Source organism: Engystomops pustulosus, chromosome 4, assembly GCF_040894005.1.
Source record: "Engystomops pustulosus chromosome 4, aEngPut4.maternal, whole genome shotgun sequence".
Taxonomy (NCBI): Eukaryota; Metazoa; Chordata; class Amphibia; order Anura; family Leptodactylidae; genus Engystomops; species Engystomops pustulosus.
The window spans coordinates 177,357,735-177,376,819 of NC_092414.1; the positions used below are offsets into that span (position 1 = coordinate 177,357,735).

Here is a 19,085-nt window from a genome sequence, read left to right on the forward strand (position 1 = left end):
ATAAATCATTGTAGCACGCTCCTTATACAGGCTCATCCTGAGGCTCAGTGGAATAGTGGTAATGCATAAAATGTTGGTTTAACTTATTCTGTGAAAGGTAGTGTAACTAATAAAAAATCAAATGTATTTTGGTCAAACATGGCTAGCAGCCACACAGCCAGACCAAATTTGTGCTTGTAGGAAGAACAGGGAAGAAATTAAAGGGAACCTGTCATCAGGAGCCCTTTTTTGGGCTCCCCAATGTCCCTGTAGAGAATAGTGTATACATTGCCAAAGAGTTTTTATTGTAAAAAGTGTCTTTTTCCCGAAAAAAAAGATAAGTTAGATGAAAGTTTACCTTTCTGTATGCAGGACTGTGTCCTTAGTCCCGTGGGAGTGGCCAGTGAGCAGTGGTTCCCCCCCACCCTGGGGAAACCGCTCCGTCATGCAACGATTTCAGATTAAAAACAACTCCCGTATCCCCCATATGCCCTCCCCCTGTCGCTACCCCCCTCATGAGGTCATACATGTCTGTCCCACTCCTCACTGGCCACTCCCATGGGACTAGGGACACAGCTCTGTATAATAATAATAATTCTTTATTTATATACCGCACACAGCGCTGCACTGAGCTTACCAGAACAGTCCCTGTCCCCAATGGGGCTCACAATCTAATCACCCTACCAGTATGTTTTGGAGTGTGGGAGGAAACTGGGGGACCCAGAGGAAACCCAAGCAAACACGGAGAGAACATGAAACTCTTTGCAGATGTTGACCCTGGGACATGAACCCAGGATCCGAGGCTGTAAATAAAGTTTTTTAACATGTTAGGTTAGGTTCCAGGATTATTAAATTACAGATTAGGGCAGGGGCAGGCAGGAGGAATCTACCACCAGATCTACTTCTGATTCCTCATGGTAGGTTTCCTTTAAAATCTGTGAGGTTAGTTAGCAGTTACAGCTCGTTTCTCTGCAATGCCCCATTGGAGAAATGAACCATTACACTGGGCTCATTCTAACAGTAAGTTGACTATGTGATGCATAGACCAGCCTGGCCTTCCAGCGCTAGGGGCGAGCTTTGTAGCTGTTTTAGTCTAGGTAGTGTTATAAAACAAAATACAATTCTAGGGCAAACATTATGGGTCACATATGTATGATCATACACATACTGAAAACCGATGTACACATAAAATATACAAGTGAGATGGCTCTTGAATGCCAGTAGGTTCACAGATTATGCAAAGGTTTACTGGAAAGTTTCCAAACTTGATGTTCGTAAAAGATTTTCAATGTAATCCCTAACATGAGCAGCTCACTACAAACTGACACTGAATTAAAACAACTTTCCACTCTAGAGTCAGAGATTCCACATTCAGGAGCATTAACCAGCATTGTAGCCACGTGTTTCAGCCCTCAACGAGGGTTCGAATTTACAGACATTTACACGTTTCACATTCTACACGTTTCAATGACATGTCACAGCACTTTTGTCGACCTTTCATGGAATACTGATGTTGCTTTTACAGTGCATCGGTACATTACCTCTCTGTAAACAATTCCCACGTTCTTCACATGTTGGATTTTTCTTATCCAGTACCACATAACAACGTCATACATCGAAGGCTTGGAACATAACTAAGATTTAGTAGGTTATCCTAGGCAATACTCTTATTTTGAAAAACAAGGGAAGAGAAGTGTTTAAATCTGCACCTATCTATTTCTGGTTAAAGGGGTATTCCAGGAATATAAACTTCGGAAACAAAAACTAAGTATATAAATAAATGAATACAATAAAACCCAATGCCATTAATCGCAATATGGAGCTTAAGTAGTTTGCTTTCATGATTCACAACATTTTATGGCCTTTCCAAAGTATGTGGAGTTATCACCAAGATGGCCACCACAGGAAACTACAACTCTCATGACCCCTTAGTTCTCAGTAACAGCTCCTCCCCTCTTATGCTCTGCTCCCTGTGATGACGTAACAGACTTTCTTGCTCTGTTACCATAGTAATGATGTGTAACTGCCATCACTGCACATTGCCCCACTGAGATGACGTCTCACCACAACCCCGGCCATGATGCAACCAACCGACTGCAGCCAAACATAGTAGTAATCACATGCCTACCAGGTGGGAAAGTAGGTATGGGGAGCTGCTTTACACCAGATTAACCAATGTAACTTTTTAAAATGATGCTAGTTAGCTATAGTACAGAGACCATGTAGTAACATTTCTGGACATGTTTATAGATGTGTCAGAACAAGTCATTTGCCACTTGCCTCAAATTATGGCAGCAAAGACTCCAGCATAAGCAATTTAAAACTATCCCCCTTATAATATGCCATGATCAGCATGTTGCCATAATTTTGTGATTGTGCTTTAGTCCTGAAAGGGCCATTGTGTTGTTATCTGTTATTATCGTTTAAGTGCCGGAAGATAATAACAATAGGTGTCCACTGGGCATTATCCATCACCAAATCCATTGCGTTATACAGGACCAACCAAGTGGATGAGGTTTCTCCAAAGTTCCTCCATATACTGAGCAAAAAAACGGCATATCAAAAGGTAAACTCCACAAGAGATCTGCTGTAGAAAAAAACACCAGAATTTGTCGTTACGAAAAACAAGTAACACAAACGGTTAAATGTTCATGATGGACAGTTAGCGTTGTGTTAGTCCTGTGAGGGACCAGCTTTAAAGGGGTTTGCCCATGAAAGAAAGTCCTAAAATTTTAATCCCTTAGTGATGATTACAGAAAGATCATTTTAACCCCTTACTTTACAATTTTACTCAGTTTTATTGCTGTTTTAGCTCTTATCACTCAGTGATGGTCAGTGTAAGATTCCAGAGTGTGAGCGGGGACTCTCTAAGCAGACACTTTATGATTCCTCTGTGTTGTGAGATGCTGTGTGCTGACAATGTGCTGAGATTATCAGGGATTAGGTTTATCTACACATTTATTTAGCTTCTGCACATTCTACTAGTATCTGACACATAGAAAAAGAGAGATGAGAGATCAGAGTCATGAAATGGATATAAAACGCAGTGACACACTCCAGCTCTGATATTTCACCTATAACACACACAGTTAGCTCTGCTATACCTCCCCTCTCTCTCGCCTAGGATAAAGACCTTATCTTGCCTGTAGCTAGTAAGTAAGATTAAGCTAGAGTAAGTCTCTGCACACTGCTGCTTGCCGGCATGCAGGGGGGAGGGGAAGTGTGCAGACAAGAAAAGCTATTCATGAGAAGAATCCAACCATAGTCAAAAGATTTACAGTCGGATCCAGGAACAAACAGAATTGTTTACAGCAGGACTGATAGAGACAGGTTGGAATTATATCTGTGAAATGCAGTTTTTTTTCTTAATAACAGTGAATTAGAGAATGTCTTATTTTGTTTTCCTGAGTCTATTTAAGAATCTTTTCTTCATGGGAATACCCCTTTAATGGTTTCTTATTTTCTTTGTAGTTTATGGTCCCTTGTTTATTTATTTGTCTTCCTGCCTGGGATTTACCTGCTGGATAAACGAATGCAAACGCGCAGTCATTCATAGCAACAAAAGCAATTATCTGTGCTTCATCTAGACCAGGTTACACCAGAGCAGCTGTATGATTTATAGTCATGGATAACTGCACCCTTGCTGTACGATAAACTAATATATATTTTAGATGGTTCAGGAAATCACAATAAAAATACACTGCAAATCATTTAAAGCTTTTCAAAGGTATTTAAAATGAATCCACTGTGTCACTTTATTCAGCACATCTAATAAGGGATTAATGGGAAAGGCTGTGGCTTATATTGGCATAATGTGTGGCAATATTTTGGTGCAAAAAGTCGAAAGGGGGTATAAAATTACTACACAGATTTACCATCCAGCATCCAGCCACAGTGATATATCTGGAGTGGTACAGTTCCAGACTGTCTTGTATTAGTTTGTACTGTCTAGTAATTCTTATATATATATGTAACTTTAATTCCTGGTCCAAAGTGTAAAATCTGTAACAGGGCTTCCTGAAAAAAAAAACAAAAAAAGAAGGCTCTATCCACTGTGCAGTGGTCGTGCTGGGGAAAAGCAGCCAAGGGGGTGTTACCAGAGTCTCTCTGTGCTGCAGATTCGCAGGCTGTTAGACTGTCTCCCCTCCCCCATTCAGTACACAGTGGGTGTTGGAAGTGCTCCTGCACAGTGTTACAGTCTGTGAAGTTGCAACATGGAGGGGCTCTGGTAACATCCCCAGAGCCCTTCAGGCTCTTTAGCATAATTTTAAAAGTTGATTTTAGAAGGAAGGAGGCCATGGATAACAAATATAAGTAAATTACTGCAGTCATGGTACCTGGAACTATGAGAAAGTGTCCATGATTTTAATGGTAGATTTCCTTTAAAGAGGCCAGTATACGCAATAATGGACTGTGTACACAAAGTTTTGATATATGTGAACCCTGAATGATAACACACTACAGATAATACCAATGTTATTTACACTGATTTTCCTATGGAATGTAGCAATAAAAGATTTCTCAGACTTCAGAGGGTTAAATCTCCAGTTGACCCCATAAAATAGTCTCCCTACAGATAATCCTGTATTTCCCTGATACAATAACTTGTACAGTTTTGCAAATGATTTCTAAGTAAATATGACATATAAAATACAACGGGGCACATTTACTTACCCGTTCCTTGGCCTTCACAGAAAGTGCATTGTCCAGCGAGAATGCACTGTGCGGTGATACACTAAGATTGTACGCCCGATATCCTGCATGTGTCGCTTCCCCTTCTTCTTCTTGGTGCATGTATGTGCATTGTCTTGCGACACAATTTAAAACTTAAATCCTGCGCTCTTTCCCAATCAGTCGGATCGTCTGATGGCACCCCCCAATTTCTGTCGCATGAAAGCCGGCGCAACTGCGCCAAAATCCGATCGCGTGAGACACAATCCTAGTGCAAACTCCTATTAAATACCTGTCAAAGCTGCGCAAGACCCAAAAATGGCGAACAGTCCGACAAAAGTGAGTAGCGTGACCTTTAGTAAATAAGCCCCAATGTGTCCTTTGTGCAATTTGTCTCTTTTTTGCTTTTGTTATGTCTCCACATCCGCAAAAAAACCTTAAGGTTTAGCATCGGTTAGAAAACATAAAACCTAGTTCCCCAGCCCTGTCGGTGTAAAAAAACGGACCTGTCATCAGTTTTTTTTTGCAGACCCGTCATTGCCTATTGTGATCCGCATTCTTGAAAAAGAATAGGTTTTGAAATTTCTTCCACAAACAACTTATCAGTGGAAAAAAAAACAGCATGAAAACATCCATTGAAAACAATGGCTTAGTAAGGCACACTGAACCATGGATGTGTAAAAAAAAAACCTAATGTAAAAGAGCCTAAGGTCAGTAGTTCTTCTTTTTTTTTTCTTTCCCCATGTTGCTAAAGTCAGTAGTTATTTCAATTTTATTATATATATATGTACATCCTGGATAAAGACAAAAGAGCAGCCCTATACGAAGTCCTATGAGTATGGGCTGTCCATGGTCCTGAAACAGACAGCCTACAACCTCACCAGGGAAATAGAGACAAAAGACTGTCTTCTGTCTGACTTTGCACTGAAAAAATATACAAACTGCTTGCACATGTATTTATAAAGTGTCTGTTTTCGGTCAAGGCTGCTCTGTGCCTGACGTGCCACAAAATTCTGCACCTAAAGGGGCATTGCGGTGTAGAGTCAGACTGTGGACAACATTAAATACAGCGACTCCATAGAATTGTGTTGCACTCTGTATGTTAAAGGTGCACCAAAAAAGTTGTCAGGATGCATGAAAACTGGTGCACATACTTCATAAATCTGGCGCCCCCTGCACACTCCAAATTGCACACAGTACAGACTGCACTAGTTTTGTTAAAGGTGGCCCTCTGTCTGTTAATGTTCTGATAATCTATACAGCAAGTATTCTTTGCCTGAAGGTATCTAAGGCTCTTCTCCATCAATGATAGTACACATATCAAGGAAATATAGTCATTCAAATAATAAACCATTCCAGGCCTCTTAAGAGAGAATAAGATAAGTTTGGCATTATAATACAGAGCTGCTAATCATGTTACAGGAACCCATACATCCTTAAAATATATACATTTTTCTGCAATAGATTAAATGTATATTGTATTCCATAATAGTATGAAGGGATTTCCAAACCATGTATTTCTAGCATATCCATATATAATCCAGTAATGGCGGCTGCACACAAGCATGTTCTGTCCATGAAAAAAAATATTTCCTGGTCAGATCCCAAGTTCTCATATCATAGTGAATTATGATGATAGGTGTCAATGTCTGCCGACCGAACAACAGTGTCGGCACTGTGACAACATTAGCCTACACACAACAGTCCTATGGACTGTTGTATGCAGCCCGTCATCCAATATACCAGATTCAAGTAGTAGGTTCAATTAATAGGTGACCATATATGTTCATTGGTCTCACTATCCCGATTCGGTAAGGCTATGCAGACGTTGAGCGAGTTGATTGATGCTTCACTGAAGTTTGTACAACCCTGTAAGAAAACTCTTGGAAAACCTGGTGTAAGAGCACACTTAGTTTAGAGTGGTTGGTCACATTTTGATAAATCTCTTCTATTAGATATGTCTCTGCATGTATATGTTCCTTTGTCTTTGCATCCTTTGAAAGCTGCCGCCTTTCCCTGTTCTCAGCATGTTGCCTTCTGCAAACACACACAAGGGGGAGTTTATCGTATGATAGAGGCCACATCCCCCCATGTACCGCTGTGCTCAAGAAATTCTGATTATTTTAGTGCTTCTACACCAGAAAACTGGTATAAAGCACTGATGAACCTTCTCCACAGCTTCCATTTATGTCTCTGCTCCAGGGTGTCCATGTGACGTCCCTCTCTCTTCTCACACTGACAGAGACAGGAAGAGAGGAGGTAGCAGGTTGACTCATACTCTCCTGCTACAGCTCCTCCTATTCCACAGAGCTCAGACACATAAAAAAATGGAAGGTCAGCACACAGTAAAATGTAGATAACAGGACTAAACCACCTGATGAACATTCAGGGATTATCTGAAAGCAGTAAAACACTAGGGAAACTTATGTAAAAGAGTGGACATCCCCTTTAACTACATCCATATATTAGGCAATTCCTTAAGGATAACATCTTTATATATAATTACAGATCACTTGTGGTCCAACTACTGGGCTCCAAGTAATAGGCAGAACAAAGTACTTTAAGCTTAGTGGTCAGAACTCCAGCAATCATAGTAACTTTGGGAGCATACCACTTTAAAATGTTAATCCTAGAGGTCAGTTCACCAGGCAGGACGGGAATTGAGGGACCTCCCTGGATGCAGATGAAAATGGTATGGATTAATCTGCATTGATGAGACACTTAAAGGACTTGCCTGGTCACAACAAGCCATTGAGATGAATGAAGCAGAAGATGCATGTGCAACCAGCTGATCCGTTCATGTGGGGTACAACGGACCCATTTTCAATGGCTGCACCCCCACAGATAAGCAAGTTATCCTCTATTCTATGGGGAATAACTTGTTGAAACTGTACAACCCAGTCATATACTATAGAGGGATAAACCCTTAGTAGACAAAGGCAGGGGTTTTAAGGGATTGTTCCCCCTTAGTAGCCAGGGGTAGCGGTTTTCAGTGGTTGTACCTGCTTAGTTAACAAGGACAGGGGTTTCCAGGGGTTGTTCCCCCACGTGTAAGCAAGTTATCCTGTATCATATGGGGAATAACTTGTTGTGACTTAACCCTTTTAAGTCATATGCAGCTAGAGAGGGATAATCTTTTAAGAAGATCCCTTACCTTATAGTACAGTGCCTATAAGTGCATCCAAACCAGTTATCCATAACATGAGAACCATTGATCTTGCCCATGATAACCAATTAGATGACTAATTTTAATGTTACTAACAGAGTGTAAATTCCATGTGACCCATCTAAAAAAATGATGTAACTGCATACCTCAAGAGACAACAGTAAGAACATTTAAGGAGCTGTCTAAAGGAAAGCTATGTTTCCCTTACCAACAAACACAGCTTTTATTTCAGATTTTGCTCTCACAAAAATGGAAGCAGAATTGTGATTGGTCACTATGGGCAACCAAAAACATTTTTCTTTTATGCCATTTCATAAATATGTCCCAATTATATTTGTAATTATTCACTGTTCAGCTAAATTACCTGATCTGTCTGTCTGGCATGTGCCCCGGGTATTTAATCAGACAGAATGGGAGGCATCTGCTCATGTTTTGTCCTTATTTCTATGTGAGATGAAGTTAGACTTGGTGACTTAGACTGTTTATTAAAATCAAAGGAAATGTAGCCACCTACAGTCTACAAAAGGCAGAAATCCAGGGGATATTATGTACAGAAGAGGCGACACGTACACCAATTATCTGCATTTGTGCTCATTTGTGTATTATAACTATATTTTCAATCAGTTCATTTACTGAGCATCTTTAATCAAATAGAACATTAATATGGCTGTAAAAGGCTCGGCGTGTAAGAGAAGATACCATAGATAGCGATAACGTAGATAGATACCATAGATAGATAGACATAACGTAGATAGATACCATAGATGGAGATACTGTACATACTGTAAATAGATAGATAGAGGTACTGTAGATACTGTAGATAGATACCATAGATAGAGGTGCTGTACATACCGTAGATAGATACAATACATAGAGGTACTGTAGATACTGTAAGATAGATACCATAGATAGAGGTACTGTTGATACTGTAAGATAGACACCATAGATAGAGGTACTGTAGATCCACAAGAAACACTTCTGGATCCAGCTTTTGTGTATAATAAAACCACCTTTATTTAATGCTTCATGGCATCCAACAGGTAAAATACAGGTGGGACGGTCAGGCTTGTCAACGCGTTTCTAGCACAATTAAGTGCTCTTATTCATGACTATGCATAGTATTTTTCATATACTGGGTAGCCTTAGCACATGAGCTACTTTTTCACATATTGGAACAGTAAAAGAGTTTATGAACACAGCAGAGCATCGGATGATAATCATCCATGTTGGTGTGCATGTAAACTATTATTAGTCTTTACCTTTCCCAGTGGCTGCAGACATTTGGATCCTCTGGATTTAGTAAGACAGCCGTTCCTAGCACTAGACACAGGATGAACACCTTGACAGTCCATCTGACGGCGGCAAAAAGCTTCATTGTGACCCCTGGAACGAAAAAGAGGTAATCAGAAATATGGCCACTGATGAGAACTTTGGCTTTATCCAAATTAGTTTATTTGATTACAATAAGAGATGTCATGAAGTTCATATCAGAAGGTTGGACCGCCAAGTAGAGAAGACTCAACTTCACATTTATTTTTTTCCAAATGGTGGGAGGAAGGGTTTCCATCACAGAAACTGATGGTACAGCTAATCAATGGTTGTGACACTTATCAATCAGTATTGGGGTAATCTTTCATTAAAGTCCAAATCTCCCTTAGGTTCACATGCTAAATCAGACACTGCATGTCACGTGATAGTGTTACACATCAGATAAGCAAAGAAATGGCAGAAGATACCAAAAGCAGAAGATACCAAAAACAGGAAAAAGAACCAAGGCTTTAAACAACAAGAATAATCTTTATTAAATATAGAGACAATAAAATATATTTAAAATGAGTACATCTCAGAAAGAGCAAATGCCAGGTAATAGGTCCAAAGCGAAAGGTATATATGACAATGGTGTGAAGGCAATATGGCCAAGTATAACACTGAAAAAGTCAAATATATATACATATATATATGAATAAACGCCAAAGTGCCAGTAGTGCATGCAGTGTGAGTGGCACATGAAACAATATAGCCTAAATAACACTGGGAAATGACACTCATATTAGTAAAGAAAGAATATACAGTCGGTAACGAGTACCTCCAGTCCCGGCTCACACCACAAATGTGGACGACCCCTCTTCTCCTTATGTGCACGGACCGGTCAGGAGCATGACCGTAGAAACAGCAAACAAAAGCATATAGCCATGAGTCCAGCACGAGATGGTGAAGAGGTAAAATAACTTCCTTTTTATTTTTCAATGATTAAAATCTTCCATAAAGGACATCACAGATGGCGTCACAGACCGACGCGTTTCGACACGACAGTGTCTTTATCAAGGTCAACGCTTTGTCAACGGTTCTTTTTTCCTCTTACACCAGAATAGTGAAGTGGCAGAAATAGACCTATATGACTTTTAAGCAGTGAAAATTTTTTTAGACTTTTTAATGCCAAAAAATCCCAACAAAACCAATGATAAATAATCTCCCACCTGTCCGTTCTGTTAAAAAGTAGAGCGTCTCCTACCCTGAACCATTTTCACTGATCCATGTTTAGAAGTCAACCAGTGGCATAACTAGAAGCTGATGGGCCCCAGTGCAAAGTCTGTGCCAGGCCCCCGACTATAATATATGGTTTATAGTAATAGTCTTCTCATATAGGAAAGTGACACCATAAGGGCCCCCTAAACCTCTTGGACCCAGGTGCGATTGCAACCTCTGCACCCCCTAAAGTTACGCCCCTGAAGTCAACGGGTTGGTGAAAAAAAGGATGGCATGAGAGAGCCACCTGTGAAAACTGGAAGATTGCCAGGATACAGAATAAAAAAAATAGCTAATCAGACAAGGAAAAAAAATGGATATTACATGTATGCAACTCATCTGTATAGATGGATAAAAATGCACAATGGCTGCAAATTGGCTGTGAAATACGGAAGTTAACTTGAGGATCGACTCGGTCTAAAGGCAGATACCAGATGAATCCATTAAAATCTGATAGTCGCAGTTGCAAAACAGATGAAAAACAAATGGACAAACCGCCCATGAAAAACGAACTTTGACGTAAGAATTTGCTCGGTCATGGGCAGGTGGCCTAAATTTGATGAATGATATGCTCTATAAGCAGAGATTATTATTGATCCTAGTGGGTAAAAAAACGCACTCCAGCCGAATAAAAAATTGCAGCACAGTCATTATAAAGGAAGGGCCATGTGGCTAAGGCCCAAAACGCACTAAGTAGCCAGTAATTTACTTTAAGGTATTTTTCTGTAATAAATTGCTTGAGCACAAATGAGTTCGGACCACAAGCAAAAAAATAAAGGTAAGCCATAAAACAACAATAATCCATTTAGAGGTTAAAATAGACAATTATAGAGATCTCCCCCAGAATTAATACTCATGTAATTCTAAATTACCCGTGCAGCAGCAAGCTGCGACCTTAAACACTGCAAAAACTGACTTAATGAAGCCATTTAGTGAAAATGCTGCATTATATTTGGGATAAGGCGTCCTTCGGAAGAGCAGGAATTTACGCCACCCTGTTCCCTAACAAGGAGGTAGTAACCGTCACATATACATGAATTTACAATAACACGAAAATCAATGGTTGTTACTCTGAAAGGTTCTGCTTATTGGCAAATGCTAACAACTAATTTTTTTCCCGGGCTGAGTGGGCCTCTCCTATCATTTACATATACGCCATTTGCCGAAATTGCTATTTATGTGAAAGACATTTAACCCCATATCGACCAGGTGTACGAGCAAAGGCCTAGTTCCTGACCTTCCTGTCATTGCTCCATTATTGCCATCCTGGAAATCAAACAGCAGGCCCCTTGGACTGTCAATGTCTTCCGATCGGAGTCCAGTTATTTTGGGATCACTTATAAAGCGACCTTCTTCTTCTAATAAGATGTAGTAAACAAGTCTCGGCATCATTGCCTAAGGCTTGCTGAGTGACTAAGTTTAAGTGCTCTTTACAAGGAGAAGACAAAAGACGGGCTCTTCTCTTCATTAGATGCTCCATGTTCCCATTCACCTGCAACTAAAACTTTTTTTTCTAGCGTGCTCCTAGCGTCTTCAGGGAGCACTTGAGCAGGCACACAATGCACTGTGGGATATTAAACATGGTCGGCTTGCTGTGAATATCTTCTCCGTGTGTAATGGGGGCAGCGGTACATCAGACATGGCTCCATTGTCATGTAGTATCTTACAAGTTTAATGGATTATGTCCCCTTTGGGCTCCTGGGAGACATGTTTACCACAGAGGATTCGCACGCAAATGGATTATTAACTCGAGGTGCATTAACCCTTCATCTCACTATGTTCCGTACACAGAATATCCTCCTATACGTTATGTATATTCCCCAGGCAGCCACTTACAAAGAATTTCCCCTCCAGAAATAAAAAGCAGGAACAAAGAAAAAAATTTTTTCTCATCCCTTCTCTGAATAACAAAAGTAGAAAAATGAAGACAGAGATATCCTTGGGGGGGTTATGGCTATATTGCTCCCTGTTTAGTAATATCCTGAAATAATTGGTGGTATGTAGTAATATCTACCAATATCCATTGCAGTCAGCTTGGTATATTAGAAGATTTCCACAAAAACAATACATTTCCTCACCATAAAGAACTAATGCAAGTCTGATCAGTGACTTATTTTTCCTATATTCCTACTGGAAAACGTTGGTATGAGCCAATGGGCCACCATCACAGCTCCTTTCCAATATAGGTTTGGAGACAACCCCTTTTAGACTTTAATTTCCCTTCATTGTAGCCAATATATTACAATGTATTGTCTATATTGATAACTTGGTATGATCTATGGACAAATTTGCATAAAATTGATCTTTTTTACAAGTGGTATGCTTGGGGCAATTGAAATGCAGCAGCAACATGTTTCAAAGTTCAGTCCTGATACAGATCTTCAATATGCCAATCTTCAATATTTTTCCTGGTGGATCAGGTATGTTTTATACAGTTAATGGGATTATAGCAACAGATATATAGGTAGTAGAAAAGCTAGGATGACATAAGGGAATGACAGTTTTGCATCTCACTGTAATCCTGTGAATTGTTCAGCCGCACCGGTAGGGGAAGGAATAGTTAGATGTCTATCAGGTACACATGCACCTCCATGATCTGACATTCATTTAATTCCAGACCCCTGAAGCGTGCAGCCGCGGGTAATCTCCATTAGAAACTGCTGTCATTTTCGGATTGATCCATGTGTCATCTGTGGATTCTGTACTTAATGGTGCCATTATTGTGGACAATTTTTGATCGTTGCCTTATTTTCATACTAATGGGATAAATGAATGATAATTGCATTAATTACTCTGCGTTTACCACATTTTTTGGAGCTCTTACTAATTCCACTTACATATTAAACCAGTATTAACCTTAGTCGGCATGGGAGCAATTATTCTGACGCAGGGGGATACAGATGGATTTTGCTAATTCACTACGAAGGCTGCATATCAACTTTGCATGATTTTTAATGTCTTGGCTGTCGTCATTCGGGGGAGAATTATCAGAAGTGACTTAGAGCAAAATTATTCAACTTGCTCATAGAAACCGATGATAAAATCGGTTTGTAGTCGGGAAAGTGCACAGGTCCAAAAGATGACTAAATAAATATTGTGAAAGGCTCAGAAAAACTATTCCCTAGCCTTGCTTGCAACTTTAAGGCTACATTCACACTTTGCATTTCAATTACGTTTTGAAATGCAATTCAGACATAATGGTGAGAGGCATGAGCCGATGGAATATGTATTAAAACTCAGGCTAAATAAAAATTTACCAACCTCCTCTTCTCCAAGACCCAGTATTAGTTGTATATGTACAGTGAAGAAAATAATTATCTAATCCCTGGCTGATTTTGTAACTTTGCCCACTGACAAACACATGAACAGTCTCGTTTTTTACTGATATGACTCCGGTCCACAGACTCAACTAGTCAATCAGACTGTAATGTCTACAACATAGGCAAGTCCAAAGAGCTTTTTAAGGAGCTGTGCGGTATTGCATGGCAGCTGCTGCTTCTGTGGTGCGATGCTGGTGGGGTCCTGGGGCCCAGAGCCATGGGGGCTATGCCTGCCAGTATGGGTGCTGGGGGGCAACTAGGTCTTGGTCCCTGTTGGTGCTGTGTTGCAGTGTCGGTGGGTGCTATGTGATGCCGCACACAATATAGTAGGGACCCACTGCAACTACACTACAACGAGGTCACCGTGAAGTGGTTAGTGGGCTTATAAGATCTGATCAAATTGTAACCACGACCTCGAGTTTGTTTTGAAAATACACCATAGCAGCAATAGATCATTGTATAATGTGTGGATGTGCGGTCCAGTACTTTTTTCTCTCCCTATGTTAGCTTTTTAAGGATGGACAAGATCATAGACTGCACAAGGCTGGAATGGGCTACAAAACCATAAGTAAGAATCAGGCAAATGTTGGTGCAATAGTAAGAAAATGCAAGAGATACAAAATGACTGTCAATCGAAATTGCACCATGCAAAATCTCACCTCATGGGGTAACCTTAATCATGAGGAAGGTGAGAGATCAGCCTTAAACCACATAGGGGGGACTTGTTAATGATCTCAAGGCAGCTGGGACCACAGTCACCAAGAAAGTCATTGGTAACACATAACGCCCTAATGCAGTGGTGGCGAACCTATGGCACGGGTGCCAGAGGCGGCACTCCGAGCCCTTTCTGTGGGCACCCGGGCCATCGCCCCAGGACACCAGTCAGGACTCAAAAAATTTTCCTGCAGTTCCAAGCAACTTGGAAGCAAAGATGCTGCTTTCATTGATATTTTAAAGTGACTTACTTGGCTACTTAGGAATGTAGGAAGAGGGAGAAGGTGTAGACAGGCCCTAATTATCTTTGGAGGACCTCCTGCTGGCCCCACGATTCTCTGTGTACAGAGGGACAATGGAAAGAAGCTACAATGATGGACATTTTCCTTCCTTCTTTCTACTGTGTTGGTGTCCTCAGGAGGCCAGTATGATTGAACATTGTTGAAGAACAGAGAGCAATAAGATACTGTTCTAATTTTTGGTTGGCACCTCACGATAAATGAGGGGGGTTTGGGGTTGCAGTTTGGGCACTCAGTCGCTAAAAGGTTCGCCATCACTGCCCTAATGGTTTAAAATCCTGCAGTGTCCACACGGCCCCCTGCTGCAGAAGGCACAAGTGCTGCCTGCCTGAAGTTGTCACTGAACTCCTGGATGATTCTGTGAGTGATTGGGAGAAGGTGCTGTGGTCAGATGAGACATAAATTGAGATATGTGGCATTAACTCAGGTCGCTGTGTTTGGAGGAAGAGAAATGAAAAAGAACACTGTCCAGCATGGAGGTGGAAATATTATATTTTGAGAACGTTTCTCTGCTAAGGGCTTAGGACTACTTCACCACATCAATGGGAGAATGGATAGAGCCATGTACTGCAAAATCCTTTCCTCCGCCTGGAGATTAAAAATGGTTCCTGGCTGACAATGGGGATTATTTACTAAGGGTCCGCGGAAGCACTTTCATCGGACTATCCGACGTTTTCGGGTTTTGTGCAGCTGTGACAGATATTTAACAGGGGATTGTGTCACACATGATCGGATTTTGGCGTAGCTGCACTGGCTTCCATGCAACAGAAAGCGGGGGTGGACGATCCGACTGATTCAGAGTGAGCGCGGGATTTAACTTTTAAATTGTGTCGCAAGATCAAGCACTTACATGCACCAGGAAGAAGAAGGTGAACTCCATCGGACCTGAGCAGGGAAGTGACACATGCAGGATATTGGGCGCACAATTTTAGTGAATCGCGGCAGAGTTCATTATCGTCGGACAACGCACTTTCTGTGAACTCCTCCAGACAGGTAGTAAATTTGCCTCAATGGCTCAAAACATACAGCCAAGGCAACAAAGTATTGACTCCAAAAGAAGCACATTATGGTCATGGTGTTGCCTGGCGAGTCTCCAGACCTTAATACCATTATGTAGGGAGCTGAACCTCCAAGTTGCCAAGCGACAGCCTCAAAATCTTAATGAGTTAGAGATAATCTGCAAACAGGAGTGGACAAAAATTCCTCCTGACATGTGCGCAAACCTCATCATCACCTACAAAAAACATCTGAATGCTGTGCTGCCAGCAAGGGTTCTGCCACTAAGTATTAAGTTGTGTTTGCCAAGGGATCAAACACTTATTCTCACTGCAAAATACAAATAAAATTTACGGTATATCCTGCCTTTAAAGAACAAGTTCATTCACAGCTGTACCAGAAGAAAAAAATTCTGACGTTTTTTTTGTCACAGCCCTAAAACGAGTCTCGAAGACATTTTCCAAACCATCAAATCGATAACGCAATTAACATATTATATGTTCTGCCTCCCGATCTCCCAAGACTTTGCTATGCCCTTGATTAGATTAAACTGGCTGCTTACTAATGACATGTAATGTTAATTAAGAGAATTACATGATAGGTTTCCCTACGGATGGTAATGTAATGAGGTTGGTGTAGAGCCGAGACGTGGGAAGACAGATACGCAGCATTAGAAACAGACTAACAGACACATGGCTTGTGTGTTACAAACAGGGGTTCTGTGTTCCCGTAATTAGGGCTGGAAGAGAGTGTCAGTAATAAGCGTCCAATTAGGGAACAGATAAAAAAACAAGGGGTTATTAGAAACAGGAGTACGGGATGTTACACCAAATGTGCTGGGGTTATCTTGCCTAATTTTGGGGTATCGTGGACACTGTTGAGATGTACAGATTGCAGTTAATTAGGGTTTCATCTCTAAACCTGGACTTTTTCAGTTTAGGATGCCATCTTATTATATTAAGCTATTGGCAGGCGGCGTAACGACATGAAATGGACAAAATATCAATATATTCATTTCTGAAATGTCTCTTGGGAAGCTGAGGTTGTCAGAGCTGAGGTTGCCTCTCATAATATCAATATCAGGAAGGCTTCTGTGAACAATTTACAGTAAATATACTTACAGGATGGCTTTACACCCAAGGATAAGATGTTCATCTACGATCAACCCTCTAGGTGTGGTTATAATATATAAATACATGATTCACAAAGCATGATCACTTATGGTAGGTCTCGGGACCTTGTCAACCATGGCTGTGTCAGTATACACATGGGCATGTATTAGAAATGGATCCCATTAAGGTATCCGAAGGTGATTCATACATTTTCTTAATACAGCCTCATATTAGATTTCAGAGCTCTTTTCACATTTTCATTATTTGCATACACAGAATATATATTTACCTTTATGTTACAAGAACAATAGCATATAAATGAGGATAAGATCAATTCCGTCTGTTTAATGGCATTTTTCCTTTTAAATGTATGATAAAAAAAAAGTGTAATACTGGAATAAGTTTGGGTATATATTATATATCGAAATTTCTCAAAATGATTTTAAAAAATGCACTCACATGTGCCAAAACTAGTGCAGTCTATACTATGAGCAGTTTTCCTGTGGAGTGCAGCAGATTCATCAGAACTGGCGCACGGTCTTCATGAATCTGGCGCCCCCTGCACTGCTCGGGAAGCGGGCACCATTTTTTTTCTGCACTTTGTTCATTCTGCAGAATTGTGCCGCAGGTCAGTAATAAATGTGGCGCAAATTCCAACTGAGCACTAACACCCCTTTAGGTGCACATTTTTCTGTCATGTCGGACACAGAGCAGCCGCGACACAAAACTTTCTTATCAGTGAGGAGTCAGACAGAAAATTGCTGCAAACACTTTAGTAAATGTGGACCAATGTGTAGTATACACATGCTATCACTATTATAAAATGATTTAATCTTTGCGATTTGCAGCATATCAATAGTTGCTTTAGGTTCTAAATGCCGAATTCAATCTCTTTTGTTGCAATAGACATTCTACGGTTAACGTATTTTTCGGATTATAAGGCGCATCAGATTATAAGGCACACCATCAATAAATGCCGGCTAAAACATCTAGATTCACATAAAAGGCGCACCGGATTATAAGGTGCACCTTATTATAAGGATGAATGACCAGCAGGTGGCAGACCTGTGCACTGTTCAAGGCAGCTGTTGCCTGTAAGTACAGTTCATATATAAGGCTAACTGGACTATAAGGCGCACCTTTTTATTTCGGAGAAAGTCAAAGGATTTTTTGTGCGCCTTAGTCCGAAAAATACGGTAAATTGGAAAATGCGTCAACGTCTCAGTTCACACCTGCATAAGGGGCTTTCTGTGGCACTCGCCGTTTTAGGAGAACGTAACTCAAACTAAGAACAGAAGGTGTATGCAAGGTCTTTCACTCATCTTCCATTCCCCACGGACTTTGAAGTTATTTTCAATTATTCTTCCTTTATTAAAAGCAGGCAAAAAGGTGTTAAAGGTGTTACAAGATAAAATAGAGGTTGTGTGTAAGATTATGGCTCATGCAGATTAATTTTCTTAGATCTGAAACATAATACTATCACAACCCTTGTTATTTTAAATTTTGTACAAATATTCTTCCTATATTCTACTGATCATCAGAAGGAAAAGTATATCTACTAATCTTATCCATTCTATGTCGGTAGACCCCGACAATTTTGGGGAGGCCAGCTAATCCTCTAATTTGTATGAAATGTTCAGACATCTTTCAGCAGATAGTCGGGGAAAAATAGGATTGAACATGTCCAATCCTTGTTCCCATGAAAGATAAGTCAACGCTAAAGGTGTCTGGCCATAGCTTACTTACACTTTACCCAAATTATGCAACTTTATGGCCAGTGGGGAGAGATAACTGCTGTTGTATAGGATGATAAAGCGGGGAGGCTAAATACATACTAATCTTATAGTATAAAATTATTGAGTTTCATATACACGCACACATATATATATGCAACCGGTAAGTCAAATTGAAGTTAAAAACTTGTTGACCGCAGGCAACGCATTATAATATAAGGAACAAGCTACAGTAGAAATGTGTCATATTTAGGCTGTACAAGAAATCTTGTAACTTGATCAATATTTTCAGGGGGTTTTAAGTGATTTTTTAAACAAAACAATGTAGCAGAAAAATCCAATGAAATATTGAACAGATATGGACCTAAAAAACTATTTTATATTATACAACTATAAATGACCCTGCATGCCTTACTAAGCCATCAATGTGTGTGTATTCAGTCCATTTCCAGCCTCATAAAGTGCTTAATGTGTGAAGATGAGACTTGGGTAATGTTATTTTTTTGTAGTTGTATTATGTAACGACTTATTTTCATCCACTTGGTAAGTCACTGCTCCTATGACATAGT

General features: G+C 40.3%; 1 protein-coding gene across 7 annotated transcripts in view; it reads right to left on the reverse strand.

The window, feature by feature from the left end:
- The window catches only part of MEGF11 (multiple EGF like domains 11), a 298,071-nt gene that overhangs the window by 231,776 nt on the left and 47,210 nt on the right, over positions 1-19,085 (reverse strand). For all 7 annotated transcript variants that reach the window (XM_072148689.1, XM_072148690.1, XM_072148691.1 and 4 more), the window contains exon 2: positions 9,076-9,199. In XM_072148689.1, the coding sequence (XP_072004790.1) occupies positions 9,076-9,191 (116 nt within the window). In that variant the 5' untranslated portion in view covers positions 9,192-9,199. The remainder of the gene's footprint in view (positions 1-9,075; positions 9,200-19,085) is intronic.